Consider the following 17,808-nt stretch of genomic DNA (forward strand, 5'->3'; position numbering starts at 1 on the left):
GGCGGAGCGCGGACTGCGGGGCGGTGCCGCTGCGCGCGGGCGCAGTCACCGCGTGGCGGTCTTCCCGTCGCAGCTCTGCTGCCCCGTCCCGGCTCTGCGGCGCGGAAGGAGGCCACGTGGGGGCGCGGCGAGGGTCTGCGCGGCCGGCGGGCCCGGCTGAGCCTTGGGGCGGCAGAAAGTAGCGCGGCCGGACACAGGGACGGCGGCACCGCCGCGCCGCGCGCTCCCGTCGCCAGATGTGCCCGCGGCGCGCCTCCGGACGTGTTCCCGCCCCTCCCCCCACGCCATTGGCCCCGCCGCACCGAGCGCCTCTTCCCATTGGCCTGCAGGTCGCGTGGCGGTGCCGACGAGGGGCGCGCGGCGGTGGGGGCGTGTCCAGCCGCGCCCGCCGTCCCCGCTCCTCCTCTCCCTCAATCCCCCCCCCCCCCCCCCCCCCCCCCGCGGCCCGGCCCCATTTCCCGATGCTGCCGCGGGCCGCAGTGCTGTCGCTGGACGCCTCGGCGGGCCCTGGGCGCCCCTCGCAGCTGCCCATCGGCACGGAGGAGGAGCAGCCGCCCCGGGGCCCGGAGCCGCGCGGCCGGGCCATGGAGAGCCTGCCGCCGCGGGAGGAGGCGGTGGGGCCGGCCGGCGAGGCCTCGGAAGAACCCGAGAGCGGCAGCCGGCGCTGGGGAGCGCAGCACGCCGGGGCCCGCGAGTTGGCCGAGCTCTATTCGCCAGGTGGGGGCGGCGGGGCCCGCGGTGGCTCCTCGGGACGGGGGCGGCGGGGGCGCCGCTCCGCTCGGAATCCCTCCGGGACGGACCGGGCCCGCTGCGGCGCTGCGGCGCTGAGCGGCGCGGCCCCGCCCGGCGTCGGCTCGGGCAGCCCTGCTATCAGCGCGCCGGGCCACACTGCGCCGGTTGGAGGCGGCCGGGCGCGGGGCTCGATGCGGCGCGGCGCCTCTGCCCGGGCGGGGCTGCGGGACGGCGCTGCGCTGCTGACGCCTTCGGGCGGTCTTTGCGCGGTCCCGTTGGGGTGTTGCACTGAGCGATGTCCGCTCCTCGCTGCGCGCGATGCTGCTCCGTAAGGCTCTGGTAGTGCCGAGTTCGGCCCCGCTCTGCGTTTGGTGCCGCGATCCGTACGTGGAGACTCGCAGGGCGCTTTGAGCCCGATCTCGGCACGTCGGGGAGCTGTCGGTGTGAAGCGAAACTACTTTCCGCACTGCTGAGCTCGGTTCTGCTCCTGGAGAGGCTTTAAACTGGGATCTGCCCAGATGAGCTCTCCGGAGAAAACCTTTCCGTCCAGAAGCAGATATATGAGCTTGCTCGCTAAGCGGGCTGCCGACCTGAGCTTCCATACAGCAGTGTTTCGTGAACTGCCTTGAGGTGCCCATCCCCTCAGGAAGGTGAACAGGGAGGGCAGGCTGAGCTTTTGCTCCGCTCATCTCCCCGAATCTTGCTGTGTGTCAGAGGTCTGAAGCATCAGCAGGCAGTGTGAGCAGCACGAGGTGTTTCTGTGGTTCATAGTACAGGCTTCACATACACATGAAGGCTCTCAAAGGAGCAGATGTGTCACAGCACTCCAAGCTGTGTGCTCGCAGTTTCCAGCAGCTCAGCATGACATTCAGGTCCTAAATGGAGATGCAGGTGTTCCTGCTTGCACAGAACCAAGTAATGGTTTAAAAAAAAAAAAAAAAAAAAAAAAGGCACTCATAGGTCTGTCATTTTTCTGTATTGTTTGAGGCACATCTGTGCTTATTGCAGCATATGTCGGTCATCTCAACGTGTCAGGGGAGAAGAAGCTGTTGGAGATGATTGATTCCTGTGCTTCACAGAAGAGCAGTCACCAACTTAATGCGTTCCCTATACTCTCACTTATGTGGAAAAGATTTTCCTCCAAATTCAGCTTGCTGTCGTTATCTGCAGAATGGTTCTCCTGGGAGGTCTGTGCAGCACTGTGTCTGTCTGGCAGCAGTGAATTGCAGTAATGTTTTAGATGTGCAGATTTCTCCGGTCATTACATAAATAACACATAAGCAGCATCAGAATGTGTTTTGGCATAAGTGTGCGATGCTGGACTACTGAATTCTTAATGACATGAGTTACAGCTGTTCAGAGTGAATGTGGCTCTGCAGTGCTTCCTCAGTTTCCTTAAGTGAATCCCTATCTTTCCACGTGCATTGAAATGTGAGTGCTTTTCAAATACAAGCTCTTGGTACTGGCTTCCTGCCCTTCAGCTGTTTGCTCTTCTGATGTGCCAGTGCTGGGCCTGGGGGTCTTTAGGGCAGCCCTGGGATCCCACACTCAGTGGCAGCAGCATTTGCACAGTCTGAGCCCATGGAGCTCCCTGGTGAGGAGCCTGGTGCTTCCCTGCAGACTGCTAATTGATCCACTAGGACGTACCCATTTAGGCACCCTAATGAGGGTGTGGCTTTCTTAAACAGAAAGTGAGCGTTAATTAACTCTTACTTTTGTTACTCCAGAGATCTCTTTATAGAATCTCCCACATTGTGTTCTGGTGCTATATTGAAATACACTTGTTCTTGTGTCTTAATTTAGTATTAGGGCTGAGGCAGTTGTGCTGGGCCTGGAGGAGGTGGGTGCTGACCTGGCTGGGTTGGGGTTGCAGCCCAGATCTGCCTCTGGCAATTACGTATTAAAGTTTCTGATGCCTTAATCCATGTGGTCTCGCTTTGAGTGTTGCCTTCCTCTCAGCATCAGTGCCCTGTGAGAATCTAGCAGTGATTAGCAGCAGAAAGCCTCTCAGCCTGAATGTGAAAATGGTTACCATAACCTGATGTCTGTGTGTGGGGTTTTTTTGTTTGTTTGTTTTTGAGGTAACTATAGAGGCATTAAGTAGTACAGATAGGTACAAGAGAGAATTTATGCCCCTATTTCTCTTTCCTTATTCAGCCTCTTGCTGTACCAGCCTGGCTAGGAAGTCATGGTTTTCTGCTCGAGAGCAGGAAGGTAAAGATAAGGCTGCAGCAGTTGTGGATTAAATAAATAAGCCCCAGAAACGTACTTACAATGTTCAGAAAGCAATTCTGGGGCCACCAACAAGCAGGATGATGCTTTTTCCTGTTCACGAGGTCTGAGACTGTGACTTAACTGTGGGGCGTCTGAGGCCAGATGTTTGTTCCCAGATTCAGTTGTACTTGCAGCTCTGAATGTTCAGTGCTGTGCAGATTTGAAAAAGAAAAAAAAAAAAAAAACCCAAAACAATATAAAACAAAATAAAAAGGCATTCCTATGGGGACGAGGAAAGCAGGACAATACGAGCTGATGTCTGGTTTGTGTCTGTTACTTTAGGCATGGGCGAGAGAACAGGTCAGCAGTGGCTCAGGGAAGAGGAATGTTGCTTCACGAAATGTTATTCACGGAGGCATGCATAAGTTTGTTTCATTTTCCTATTGGACAAACAGAGCAGTTGTCTGGGTGGGAGAATAGTCTGTATTATCTCAGATTTCTTTTTGTCCTCTTGGATAAAAGTAAAACTTTTTCTTTCATTCTTTTCCAACAGGAAAAAGACTACAGGAGTGGATCTCTGTCATCTTATGCTTCTCTCTGATCTGTTTCAACTTTTACAATCTTCTCTTCTACTTGCGACTTGAACACACGCCCTCCATTATTGTTGGGATATGTAAGTAAGAGGTGACAAGAACAAGGCAAGAATGTCTCTTGTAATGCTGGAAACAAATGTGCAGTCTTTTACTCTTTCATTGTTAGTAGGAAGGGAAAAAAATGGCATGCATGTGATTGACTTAGTGACTCTGAAACTGAAACCATCTGCAAAAGCTGCAGATGACTGCTCTTGTTTGCCTCCACTTTCCTATCTTTGCCTCGGATGTGCAGAAGTATTTAACTTGGTTGTGTCTTGGCAGTATGGAGTGGTCTTTCTAGAGTGACCCTTCAAATATGGTGTGAGTTGCAAATGCTTGGCTTTCTTGCAATGAACAGAGGGTTTTTGGTGTTATGAAGTGTTACTGTCATTGGTTCTTGGCTGGTGGGTAGATCTGTGATTGCTTTGCTTTTGACTTGGGTTGAAAAGATTGGAAGTCAGCTCTGCAATGCTTCTCTTTGGTTATTTTCTGGTAAGCTTCTGATTTTTTTAATGAGGGAAGAATAGTAGTTCGACATTGTGCAGCTCTTCTTGTATGTTGCTGGTGCGTAACCAGTGCTCTATGAACTTCTGTTTTGGGGTGTACGGTGTTTACATGATTTTTTGAGTTGTGCCATTGAAAAGATGGCTCAATCTGTATAAGCTAGTGTATGGGAACTGTTAAGTCCCAGCCTGAACCACTGATTAAGCACGTGGGGAAAAGACCCAGTCAGCCCTGGGAGTAGAGGTTGAAGGCAATTCAGCTGTGTGAGCAGAAGGGGTGGAGCCTGGCTGCACCTCTCTTAGACCTCACTTAAGGGAAGTGGGGAAGGATCTCCTTTCTGCGAGCCAAGATCTTTGCCTTTACTTTTCATGTGAAATGCCATCCTATCTGTGCTGGTTCCTTTGCTGTTTTGTTCCTGTACCATCCTTCCACTGCGTTAATCTTTCTGATTGTAACAGCTGGTTACTGGTGTTTGGCTTCTGTGCTTTATAATGAAAGCAGTTTTTTTTTTAATAAACTGTGAGGTGCGTTGTGTTTTAGAAGAACAGCGCCTGTTCATCACAGTTGTGTATTACCATCAATTTAAAAAAAAAAAAAAAAAAAACACAGAAAATTCAATAATATGTGATATTATTATTACCACCCAGTAAACCATTGACAGTGCTGTGAATTTTTGCAGTAGTGCCTTCTGTCTGTTGGGAGGTTGCTGTCTTTTCCTTGGATAGCAGTGTGCTCCCTCTAGGAATCATGCCAGCTCCCTTCCTGCTCTTGGCCAACAGGGCAGCAGCACCGAAAGGAGCCAGGAGGAACTGCTCCACTGCAATGAGAGCAGATATGGGAGGGAATCAGTAACGATTGCTAACCTGTAGAGCAATCTGTTTGCAACTGGCTTTCATCTCAAAATTAATATTGATAAAAGCTTAAGTTCTCTGATATCCTGGTTACCGTTTTAACTGATAAAGCAGCCAATTTACTGATAATGTTGTTTAAGTAGCAGTGAATGATTAAAGTGGCAGAATCTGGATTCTGTGCAAATAAAGTAGTGTGGAAATTATTGACAGCATGCACAAAAACAAGTGCAATAAAATAATAAGTACCACATGTTATCTTGTTTTTGCTGTCAATGCATTATTTGTTCAAGTAAAGTGTGGGTAGTGTCTGAATGACAGCAGTAATTAGTTTTTGTTAAGTTTGGTAAAACCCATCTGCCTGAATGTGCTCTTTTCTAAATACCATATGTAGTACAACAGGGAAGGGAAGGTGGTCACAAACTTTGATGTGTCGCCGTCCAAAGCTTTGCTGACACTTAGATTAGAATACTGACCTTTGAGTTGAGCTCACAGAACAAATGTTCTGCTAATAAAGACGTTTGAACTTACTCTGTGCTGAGTTGACATCAGGTCTTTGTATTTGAAAGTTACAGCTGTGGGAGAAACCCCAAAGCAGTCAGTGATCCCATAGGCTGGATCTGATACGCTGCCTAGGCCATTGGGAGGGTTGCCGGATGCCCTGTGTGCTGTTATGTAAATACTTCCTTTCTTTAAATAGAACAAACAAAAAAGCAGGGAGTGGTTTGAACCTTCTGTATCATTTTACCTAGCTCAGGCTCTGTGTCTACAATTAAAGGCTGTGCCATAGCCTTTTTTTTTTTTTTTTTTTTTTTTTTTTCTTAATGCCTTTAAAAGCACACAACTGCAATGTGGGCTACGCTGTGAATAACTTAATCTAGAAATTAGTGGGACAGAAGGTCTGGTCCTGTTCTTGCTGGCTGGGAGCACCGACTCCTGTGCTGGGAGCAGGCTGGCTGCTCAGGGCGCTCACAGCCTGCTGTGCATCGTCGTGCTGCTGAGTGTGAGAAAGCAGGCAGGGACGTTATGGTGCTATTCCAGAACAGCTTTTGGAGCAGGCCATTCAGTGCTGACTAAAGCTTGTCTTGACGAACAGGAGGAGGAACCCATGTGAGTGCCTTGTGTTATGTGCTGCTTTAGCTGTTGTGGGGCAGCTCCCTTCTCCACAAGGTCGGAAGAGTGTAAGCAGAGGATGGATGTCTCTTTTTGTATGTCAAATCCAGTTGTGCTGTGTTCTGAATGTCTTCACCTGCTGATGAGCTATGAAAGTTACCCTCTTCGTGCAAGGTGACAGTTGTGTAGGTTCGGATTCAGTATTATTTGCACACGTGTGTGCAAGTAACGTCTTGTAGGTGGTTAGGAAGGCTGGCTGCAAAGGAGGGTTTAATATTCCCAATTTTCCAGATGCAGCTGAACTGTTCCCTGCAGTGAGACATCACTTAGTGGAACAGCCTTGGACACTTCACTGAAGCTGAATAATTCCAGGGGACAAGGCTGGCTTATGTGTTATTTGTGTGGTAAGTAGAAGAGCCTTCCAAAACAAATGACGTTAAGCTAGAAAGCTCTTTTGCCTTCAGAGAAGTTTGTGTTGTCTACCATTATTCAATATTCATGAGATATATCTACAGGCATTATGTTAATACCAACCAGGTACAGGGCCTCTTTGCAGCGTGGATTGCAAAAGCTGCAGTATGGATTCTGGTTCTTTTTTTCCCCCTCCTCATTCATTTCTATAGGATTTTAAAGCCTTTTTGCCAAATAGGTTTGCTTGAATTCTATCTGCAGTCATGTTATGTTTTTAATGGGTAGACTTAGAAATTAGTTACAGTTGTGTCACCTTTTTGTATGCATAAAAGTGCCTCATATGCTGATATCTTTAGGAACATATTGTGACACGGCACAAGATAAAATTAGGTTTTGTTGACTTGAGGGATTGATGGGGAATTAATTATTTGAGACCTGTTAACATGTACTGTTATTTAGACAAGCACTGGCCGGGGGGGGGGGGGGGGGGGGTGCAGAAAGAAATTACCCAGTTCATTTTCAAACTTGAAACCTTTTTGTTTCAAGCTTTAGTAGCTGTGCTGCAAGGCCATGCCTCAGTCAGCAGCACCGCAGAGCCCAGTGAGGAGGGTGCGATGTATGGAAGCTCTGGCATGCGTTGCAGCAAAGCCACTCTGATGCCACAAGCACACCATGAAGTGGGCTGCTTTGCTTGTATGTCAGCTGCTTCAGTTCCTGCTGCCTTACAGCAAGAGGCAGAATCTTCTGCTGTAATTCTGTGTTTTTTATTTACTTTGTATTTTAAAATGAGTTACTGCTTGAAATTTGATTAAAAATGTCTTTGAAATTAGAGTGTGGAAATCTTTATTAGCAAAGGAAAGTTCTCCTTTGAATGCTGGCCCTAATAAGCCACACCTGCATGTCACTGCCTCTGCAGTAACTGCATGCAGCTGTTCTGCGTCCTAAACTGTAGTCTCTTTTGAAGACACACCACAGTTGTTGCCATGGAAGTGGCAAAACTTCCACTAGACATCTTGTTGCACTTCCCCTGCACTGCTACAACTTACCTCTGTCTTACTTGCATTAAAAGCGGATCAGTGCAGGAGGTCCAGTTCCTTCCTGCTGCAGAGGACCCGGGAGCTGTGGAGGTGCAGTGACAAATGTAGCTGCTGGCTGTGCTTGGGTAGCGGCTTGTGGCACCAGCTGTGTGCGCTTGGATTAAGAGATGAGCTCCCCCTGTGTGGAGCTGCTCTCTGGCAGAACAGCTGTGGGCGATTCCCTCAAGGGAAGGCTGAGCCTGTCTCCCTGCCTGATGCTCCTGGCAGCAGGGGGATGCTGGTGGCACAGCTCCAGCTGAGCTTCCCTGGTCGCTTGTGTGCTCAGTAGATGTGCTATTGCTCTTCATGTCAGCTGCGGTGGCTGAGAGACAAGGAAGGCTCTGTTTGCTTCCTGTGTTGTTGGGGCTTTCTTAAAGTTGCAGTAGGCTTTGTCTGGAGAATTTTACAGTGAATTTTATCATTCACCGAGAATGATGCCTCTTTCACTTCAGAACACCCAGCAGTGCTGGAGGGCTGCCCTAATAAAGAAACACATTTTCAGAAAGAAAGCAATTAAGATATTACTGAAGAAGTACCCACAGTGGTGCTTGTTTAAGAACCTGAGGCTTAGGTAAGATTATCAGAATTTTGCTATTTAAACATGCCAGGTGTTTCACAAACTCTCTATCAACTGGGGAAATAGTAGGAATAGAGGAATAATCCTCTTACTTAGCACTAACAGACTGAGATTGAAGATATGAAAATAAAATTATGCAATTCCAGTCAAGTTCATTGGGTAGTGATCCTCAGCCAAGGCATGCTTTTATGAGATGAACATTTGCCTTGGGTTCTGCAGATGCTTGCCTCCAGGACAGATAGCGTCCTTATTCCTTGGGGATCTCTTTCACCTGGTATCTTCTGGCAGTGTCACAAGCTGCACGGTTTGTGCCCTAGAGACACATAAAATCCAGACCCTTCTTTTATTTCAAATCTCAGCTGTTCTCTGCTTGCTCACTCTGTCAGCTCTTCTGACTTTCTCAGTTGGACCTCGCCAGAATGATTAGCTGTTTTCTTCTTGCTCTTAAGCTGTTGTGCTTTATACCTGCTCAGGGGGTTATGTTCTTGGTGTCGCAGCTTGCCTGCACCAAGCTGTAACTGACTGCACCAAAGTAAAGCTGCTGAGTGTGGGATGCAGGTGACTGAGTTGTTTTATTTTTATAAGCATGTAAGCAACAAACAGCTGATACTTCAGTATTTTGATTTCTGAACAGTGCAACATTTCTCTGTTGTGACATTGGCCAAACTTCCCTGCCCCTCAGTGCTATAACACAGTCCTTACATACACTGATTAAAAATGCTGTTATATAATGTTATTAGTTAAGTAAAACTTTTTTTTTTTTTATTTTTTTTTTTTTTGCAAACACGCAGACTCGCTCTGTCTGTCTGTTGCACACCATACCTGAAGCACTCAGCTCTGGCTTCCTTCTGCTGGTGCCTGGAGCTGTTGGGCTGCAGGAAGTTGTACATGGCTCTCTTAGAAGAGAAGGCCCAGACTGTGGCGTCTTCCCTTTGGTACTTGAGGAGCAGTGAGCTTTCTGTGGCTTGGCTCCTGCGTGTTGCTTGGTGTCCCAACAGGCCACAGCAGGAGCAGAGCAGCCGTGACTCAAGCACTATCTGTGTCAGCATGCTGCCATCCTGCGCCCTGTGCCTGTGAGTAATGTCATGCCCTGCGTGTTCCCTGGCACGTCCCTGGCGCCAGCGAGCACTTCCCTCCTCAGCAGTGCCCCACGGGTGTCTGCCAAGGGTCACAGCTGGGAGAGAACAGCCACTCTCGCAGTCTGATGTGTCTGTCGTGCTCCCTTAGTCTGAAATGCCTGTAGCTGGCTGAAGTGCACCTTCATTCTCTCCTGATTCAGCAGTTTGCTTGCACAGCAAAAAATCCTGCTGCTTTGAGAAGCTTCTGCAGCTTGCTCTGACTGCAGCACCATATCTCCCTGTGTTCTCAGCATACTTACTCTCTTCTCAGATGCAGACCTGAGATGGGCTCGACTGTAGGAGGTAGAGAAATTAATGTGTACAGAGCAGTATTTTCCTGGTGCTTTACAGGTCTGTCTTCTAACAGTGTGTAAACCTGCTGGGTACAGTCCATACACATATGCTGCTGTTGTACCCTGCGTTTCTGACCTTACAGTTAAATCTTAACTAATGCTCAGGGCTGTTGGGCTGTCCTACCTTGCCATCCAGCCTTGATGACAGAGACAACAAGATCAGTTCCACAAGAGGAAGGTAACTGAAACACCATGCTTTGGTTTTCAAAGGCACACCTTAGTTTTTTATAACTGGGGACAATGCCAAGTGTATGAGAACACTGAGATTAACTCTTTGGTGTCTGATATGCCTTCTGAGTCTGCAGGAGGATGCAAGTGTGACCTGCGGTACAGTGTTTTTCTTCTTTTCATACAACTCTTCATACTCCTTTGTTCTTTCCTTTCAGCTTTCTACCATTTGGCATCCACACAACATATGAGCTGTTAGTTGAGCGGTCAGTTTTTTGCCTTTTAGCTATTCTTCCTGCTGTTGTGGTGTGCTCTGAAAATGCAGTGTGCTGAAGGCACTGGGGGGTTAATAGGATGACTATCTCAGCGAGAACGGTGTTCACTTGTAGTAGAGCAAAGTTTTTGGATATCTTTCCCTCAAATCAAGGCTATTTGCTCTTTCGGTTGCTGGATGCAGATTCCCAAAGCCACTGTGCTGCTCATGTAGCTTTCATTTTTTCTCTGAAACAAGCATACAGAACTTACTGCTTATAAAGTGTGGGCTGTATTCACTGCAATAAGATGATACACAAACATAGTGGTGGGCGCTTCTTCTTAAGAATTTGGGCTGCTTGGGTTGAATCCAGGTGGATTCAGCAGGGGAATCTATAATGTGGAAAGAAAGCATTTTGGTGAAGTAGGTGCCATGTTAGCCTGTTTCTCCCTTTTTGTAATGAGAGCGACGGAGACAGAAGGAATGTAGAGGTGAAGGATAAGCTCAGCAAAATGTAACCAGGAGAAGGCTGTACGTGAAGTATACTGTGCCATGTGTACCGGAGGAAAGTGCTGTGCCCTGAAGCTTAAGAGCACTTGATCAATAGTGACAGAACAATCTGGTCCTTCTTCATGTTCTAAAAAAGCAAAAACCTGTTCTTCAGCAATCCCGCTTGTGTTAGAAGAACTTCATAAAATGGACTCTTGAGGCAGCTGACCAAAACGCCCTGGTTGGTGGTTAGAAGATCAGGTGAGGTCCAAGTCAGGGCTGGTGTAAATGCATGACTTACAAAGAGATGCACATTGGTTGTTTTTAATTCCTGGCATATTTCCTGCCGGCCTGTGTCACTGATGCCTTCAGTTCTTGAGAGGGAGAGGAGTAACAGAATGGTTTGGAACTAAAGCAAGAGGAACTGGTATACCCAATGCTTATAACTTTTGATTTGGACTACAGATGTGTTGCAATTGCCTTGCCTAAGTTCTTAGCAGGCAGAGGTGTACCTGCCTGCCACAGAAAGCTTTGCTCTATGATGGAGAAGCTGCACTTGAGGGAGGTTTTCAGACAGAGAAGCAAATTCTGGCCAGTGGAGGAGAAAGCCAGGAGTTCTGCTGTCTTCCCAGACCTCTGAAGAGGAGTTAATAATGCAGTCAGAGCACAAATAAGTCTCCTGCATTATGAAACTCTGCTGTTTCTTCTGCAGAAGCTGTTACAATGGGCAATTTTCATAGGATCATAGAATGGCCTGGGTTTGAAAAAGGCCATCTAGTTTCTACCCCCTCATACTGTGTGCATGGTTGTCAACCACTAGACCAGGCTGCCCAGACAAACTGATTTCTCTAAACATCAGCAGGGAAAACTGAAGAACTAAGTTCCAGGCTGCTCTGCCCCAGCCCTGTGGCTGCGTTGGTGAGGGCAGGCAGGCAGTTACGGGCTCCTTCCGAGCTCCTAGACGTGCCAGGAGTAACTGACTGTGCCTTATGCTCTGACCATCAAATGAGAGGAAGGGATTGCTAACTAAGATGCTTTGAAACGCACGCTATGAGCACTCTTTGTATTTCTATTGCTGTGACCGTTTTACAGCAGACTGCAAGTTCAGTGCGTAGCACCTCAGGTGGCATGAACTTTCTGTATGATTCTTGAGGGATTTGCACTGAGATCAGACTGTGTTCCCATGTGCATATGTAATGCAGTAGCTGTTTAGAAATCTGGGTAGCACTTCTGCTTAACCAGAGCTGCAGCTAAGAGGTGTGTTCTGCCTTTCCCTGTCAGAGTTTTAATGCTCCAGAGAGCCGCCAGGTGTGTGTACATGCACTGAGCAGTTGGTCAGTCTCAGAATAATTGAGCAGGCACAGCTCTCTGTGATATGTACTAACCTGAAAGGACAGCACTGCAGTGGAAAAGGACTCTGATTCTTAATCTGATTTATTCTTCAAATCTGGATTTGATTCAAACAGTTCATCTGTTAACCTCTATAATAAACTGCTCAGAGCAAGGCATGCAGGCTACGACTGGTACCTCTGAATGTCTGTGTTCTTTGATGAGCAGCATCTGACCGTCTTAAATCCTTTGAGTGCACAGATCCCGAGGCAGTGTTCCTCCTCTGTGCTGTGCTGCTACAGCTATATTGCTGTACTGTCTGTTATATTCCCCCAGCCTCCAAGTTACAAACAAGGGCAATTTTTGAATTTTCTTCCTCAAAAGTGTCAAGATCCTGGCAGTAGCACTTATGCAGGAGGGCATCTCGGACTGTGTTGGAAACTATTTCTCAAGGGCTTAGGAACCTGGGAGTAGGATTTCTTCTACAGATGCAGAACAATTGTGTATTTGTGAACAACATCTGACAGATCTGTGACTGACTGGAAAATGTACTGCTGTTCTGATCAAATTACATCTCTTATGTTCTTACTCTTAAGTGTCAGGATTGCCCCGAAACTTGAATAGTTGGTACAGGATTATCCAGAGAAGGAAGGCAGAAATGTGCAAGAATGCAAGAACTGAAAATTATCTTTAATTGGTGCCAATGGCAAGAATTTAGAACCTGTCATCTGGAAAAATTCTATTGCAGCAAACTGTGTTTAATGGTGTCCCTGAAGTGGTGTCGAAGTGTGACAGGTGTGGGCTGTCCCGTAGAGTGAGTCATGAACCTGGGCCGCTGCCTGAAGCACGGCAGGTGATAAAGGCACCAAGTTGTTTGCCATTCCGATCTTATTTAGTCAGCAGTCTTCCTGTGCCATGGAGTGATTTCTTCGTTGTTGCTTATGTGGAATGTCGTAGTTCTGTGTTCCTTGCCTGCAGATACAAGGGACCAAGGGAGAAGAAGAAGGGTCTGCTGGTAGTAGCATTTTTGGAGTAGTTTTAGCAGCTATAATTGTAGCAAATAATCTGTTAAACACTGTGAATGAAGAAAGGTGGGTAGATCCAGGGAGAAGGCGCATTTGAAAATGATCTAAATGACATGGTTTAAATGTATTAACTTTTTGTGTGCCAGCAATTGCAAAGATTAACAAGCTCTTCTCTAGGAGATGGACAGAGACAAAGCTCATTGTTTATAGTGAAAAACTGTCCACTCGATACCTTGTTAACCATTGTTCCTAGTTACTTGGCCTTAGATGTATTCAGGTTGGGTAGATCTCACCTGGCTGTAAACATCTGATATAAAAGTAGATAAGCAAATAAATCTGTGAAAACAAGTAGACAGTGTGGATGTATCAGTAAAAAAATGATTTTGCATATCTAACTGTATGTCTCTCTTCATTCAAGTTGCAGGTGTAATTACAGCAGACTTTCTATCAGGATTATTTCACTGGGGGGCAGACACCTGGGGATCTGTGGAGCTACCCATTGTTGGAAAGGTTTGAGATTCTTATCCTTAAACATTAAAAAATAATGAAATCCTGTTCTGAAACACTTCCAGTATTCTCAGCTGTGTTGGACAGGTACCCTTCTTGCAGCTTGCAGGCGTAACCAACTCCTCTGCTTTGTACTCTCCTCTTCTTAATGGCACAATATATTGCTGGTGCGGTGCTCCAAGCACCATGCTTACGTGTTGTCCTGGTGACATGTGCGAGGTGATGCTGTTACATTTTATCACCCTGATTAGCTTTGCACACAGATCTGCAATACCAGTGTTCGCAAGCCTTCCCAAGTGGCAGTGAAATAGCTTGTGGCACACAAGTGTAGAAACCTGACTAGACTTATATAGAGCTTCCAAGAGGTGGAAGTACAGAATTTCCCTGTCCTGCTTCACCAAGAGTTCTGTTCCTGCAGCTGAACTCTTTAGCAGTTCTATAGAAAATATGAAGAAGCTCTAGTGAAAGGTTTTTCTACTTCTTGGTGCCCCCGGCTGCTATTGTAAATGATGTATTACACACAAAGCTACAAATGCCAGATACTTAGAGGAAAATGTACTGACATAATAAACAGTAACCTGTTTTTTAAGATAGCCTTTCTCATAACTACCGTTAGTTGTTCCTCACAGTCTAATATTAGTACATTCTCTTAAAAAAAAAAAAGTGTATATGGGATATTCCTTGCAGTTATTCAGAAATAAGAGAACCAGCTCAGTGAAATTCAGCCTGTTGATTTTGAACTTAATTTTGTTTGCCTTCAACAGATTTAGTAGTCCATTACTGTCTGTATCTGTGGAACATGTGTCAAGGGGGAAAAAAAGCGCCGCAGGAAACTGTATTACACTAACAGCAGGGCTCACAATGATCAGAATGCCTCTGCATGAACTACACGTGTGTTGGAGGCAAATAACGATCCTTGTTTTACTATCCCTCTCCTACTTACTACTTTTGCACTCTCTCTTTTTTGAGACTGTATATTCAGATGCCATTTCAGGTTTTTCTTTTTTTCTTTCCATGATAAATCTTGGGACACATTTTCTCAACTTGTTTTCTCAGGCTTTCATCAGACCCTTTAGAGAACATCATATTGACCCTACGGCAATTACCAGGCATGATTTCATAGAGACCAACGGAGACAACTGCTTCATGACGTTGGTCCCACTGGCAAACATGGCATACAAATTTGTTTCCTTTTCCCCAGGTAAGCTGTTAGCCACGACTTACGTGGATTTGGCATTTTTGTTGATGAGGATAGAAGAAATCAATGAATGTGAGATGACAAATAATTGCTGCTGGAAACACAGTCCTCCCTAGAGGAGCAGGGGAGGGAAACTGTTTTACTTGAAGGGGAAGCAAACATTTTCTTTAGCCCAACAACAAATCTCTGAAGAGTCTTCTAAGGAAGTATTAGAAGTAAACTTCTCCTACAGCAAGAAATCAAACTAAGCAAGAAAACTCTTTGCTGTAAACCACATTAAATGCTTCATCTGTGTGTAGAAGTACTTTAATTGAATGCTAGACGAGCAAGAATTAAAGATGATTAATTTAATTTCATAGATAAAAATTCAGGGTTTAACTTCCTGTTTACTGCAACTTGGCAATGCTGACACATCCCAGTCTTTCTTGTGATATATGGAAGCTATTTATGGTTCATTGGCTCTTACGACATTTGCTGAAGCAACTTTTTTGAGGCCCTTGATATTTCCTGCAGTTCCAGTCAGGTCTGGCTGAGCAATACCGCACTTTCCTAGTAGAAATTTACTTTTTTATGAAAAACTATTTAAAGATACAAATCTTGTTTTGCAGAAGCACTGTATGAAACATGTCCTTGGGAGTGCTATGTCTTTGCCCTTATCATCTTCATAACCATGACGAACCAGATTCACAAGTGGTCTCACACGTATTTTGGTCTTCCACGCTGGGTCATCTTTCTACAGGACTGGCATGTTATCCTGCCTCGGAAACATCACAGGATTCACCATGTGTCTCCACATGAGACATACTTCTGCATTACAACTGGTACTGTCATCTGGTTCATACTGCAAAGTGTTGGATTTTGGTTTTTTGGTAGTCTCGTATAATTCCCATGGCAAGATGTAATTTAGTGAGAGTCTATTAAATACAGAAAAAGGCATGTTGTAAGTTTTAGTAAGAGCTCCTGCAGCCATAATTATTATTGTTACATTAAAAAAAATGAGTAAGATTTATGACTGGATAGAAGATAACTTTCAGTGAGGTAGGCAGTCTTATTGAGATCTAATTGCCCAGTATCTTGGGAACCTCATCCTAGCAACGCATTTTGCTCACTGAAGTGCTAAAGCTACTGATACTTCTTGCTCAAAGAGCATCATTTCATCTGCCAGTGCAGCTCACCTTGAATTTTCATTTCTAAAGCAAAACTTCTAGATTTTCATCATTTATTCTATCTCATTTGAGGTAGAGGAGAGGACAGACTTAGAGGAAACTGACTGTAGGTTCCTGTGTCTGTGTTCAGTGCTGTGCCTCCTGTGGAGACCGGTATACTCACCAGTGTTGCACAGTTCTGAACAAGCTATCAAGTCAATCAGATGACTGGAAATAAGCTATTGTTCTTACTTCTGTTGTTGGCTTTTACAAGCAGTTTCTGTCAGTTTTGAAATCTCTATCAGGAAACAAATCTAGTTCTTATGACCAGAATTACAATTTCTAAGAAACTTGACTTCACAGATGATCACAAAAATCTTGGCACCTCATGAGTTTTTTCAGTCCCACTATGTCCTGAAGTGATACAGTAGAACACTGAAAGTTGGAGCTGGACTGTTCAGTGTTCTTGAGCTAGTTACTTCTTTGTTCTTGTTTAAAATTTTAAAAAAATCTTCATACCATTTTACTGTGATGTGAAGCAGTGTGATAGATTGTATATTTGATTTCTTTTTTTTTTTTTTTTTCAGTGGAGTAGTGTTTCTGTAGTCATAATTGCTTTTCTAGAACAGGAACGATGGAAAGGACAGAAATAAGCTATCCATGTGCTATTTAAAGTGAACCTTCACTGTGTGAAATACGAGTAGTTACTGTAATACACTTGTTAGTTAATAAGTGCAGAGCACATTTAAGAGAAGACAGCCACATCCAAGGAGTATGCTTTAAGAGCTGACCTGTGCACTTCTGCTGTCTCTTTCCTCTAGCAGAACTGCTGCTAGCTCACTGTTCCCATTGTGGTTACGTCTTCATTCTGCCTTTCCTTTGCTGTTGTTTCCTTTTGCTTTTTTTCCTTGTTCCAGAAATACACGTCAGAGCCCTTCTGAATTTATCGTGAGGCCTATTAAACCTGTATGACTTCAGCCTCACAATCCTACTAAGCACTTAAACCACCCTAAATTTGCAAGCTAGGAAAGATGCATTAAACTTTTGTTACATTATGCCATTTAGTGCCATTTTTACGTAAGTACAAGGAGCCTGTCCCATACCAACCCATTGAAGCCTTCCTGGTGACTTGGAAGCAGAAGTGAGGTTAGCTGAGCTGCGTGCTTTTGGGCGCATGCTGCTAGCAGTGCTGTCCTTTTAATCCAGGAACTGTTCACCTTCTGCTTCTGTTAAGTGCAGCATGGTGCTACAGCAAGGCTTCCCCACCACAGCTTTAATAGCAATCAGTTAAGCAAACTTAAATGTGTTATGCCTTCCCTGGGTGAAAATAAAAGTACTTTAAAAGGGAATGTTGATATTGGCACTATCAATGCTTGAGGCTTTTTGTAAGGAAAAGTTTTTACTTTATTCTTAGCGTTGTTTAGGTTCCTGAGATCTCAGTTTTTCTAGAAAGTGTAAGTAGCACTCATAATGCATTTCAGTATCATGTTATGTGTGTGTATTGTCCTGCTGTACAAACTAGTGAGAAAAACGGGGAAAAAGCCATGCTGGCTCTTGGTCATGGGGAAACTAACCTAGAGGGGAAATAATTGAAATTGCTGGGTCTTGTTTGTTTGAATGTCAGTGCTGAATCTGAAGTGCTGCTAATACAAACATCTTGCTTTTAACACATCAGTTAAACTTGATGACCTCTTTGTGACAGCTTTGCAGTGGCTGTAGTCCACCTCTTAGCTATTTCCTTTGTGTTTAAATTAAAGATGTCACTGAATACTGCAATACTTTGGATGCTGTGATGAACTTTTTTTTTCTTCCACTTAGGTTGGCTGAACTATCCATTAGAGAAGATTGGATTCTGGAGGTGTTTGGAGAACATGATCCAAGGACTTACTGGGGAGAAGCCAAGAGCAGATGACATGAAATGGGCTCAGAAAATTAAATAACTTTTGCCAGCCGTCTGCAGTCCTTACCTTTGTTGCCAATTTTTTTTTTTTTTTAAAGAAGCCATCAGCCAAATTCAAGACCTGCAAAGAAATAACAGACTCTGAAGCACAAACTAAGAAGTGCTAACAGACTGTAATTTAAAGAACTAATTCTTAAAACAATACTTGAAGATGAT

General features: G+C 45.4%; 1 protein-coding gene across 1 annotated transcript; it reads left to right on the forward strand.

The window, feature by feature from the left end:
* Window positions 1-461: 461 nt before the first annotated feature.
* On the forward strand, window positions 462-17,632 carry LOC306952468 (plasmanylethanolamine desaturase 1-like; the record flags this gene model as incomplete). Its single annotated transcript, XM_079543177.1, has 6 exons — window positions 462-717; window positions 3,500-3,619; window positions 13,261-13,352; window positions 14,406-14,550; window positions 15,156-15,368; window positions 17,511-17,632. 6 exons carry the CDS (start codon window positions 462-464, stop codon window positions 17,630-17,632), a joined length of 948 nt encoding a protein of 315 aa, XP_079399303.1.
* Between the last annotated feature and the right edge of the window lie 176 nt (window positions 17,633-17,808).

The sequence above is a fragment of the Tetrao urogallus genome (genome assembly GCF_951394365.1).
Source record: "Tetrao urogallus genome assembly, chromosome: 16".
Taxonomy (NCBI): domain Eukaryota; kingdom Metazoa; phylum Chordata; class Aves; order Galliformes; family Phasianidae; genus Tetrao; species Tetrao urogallus.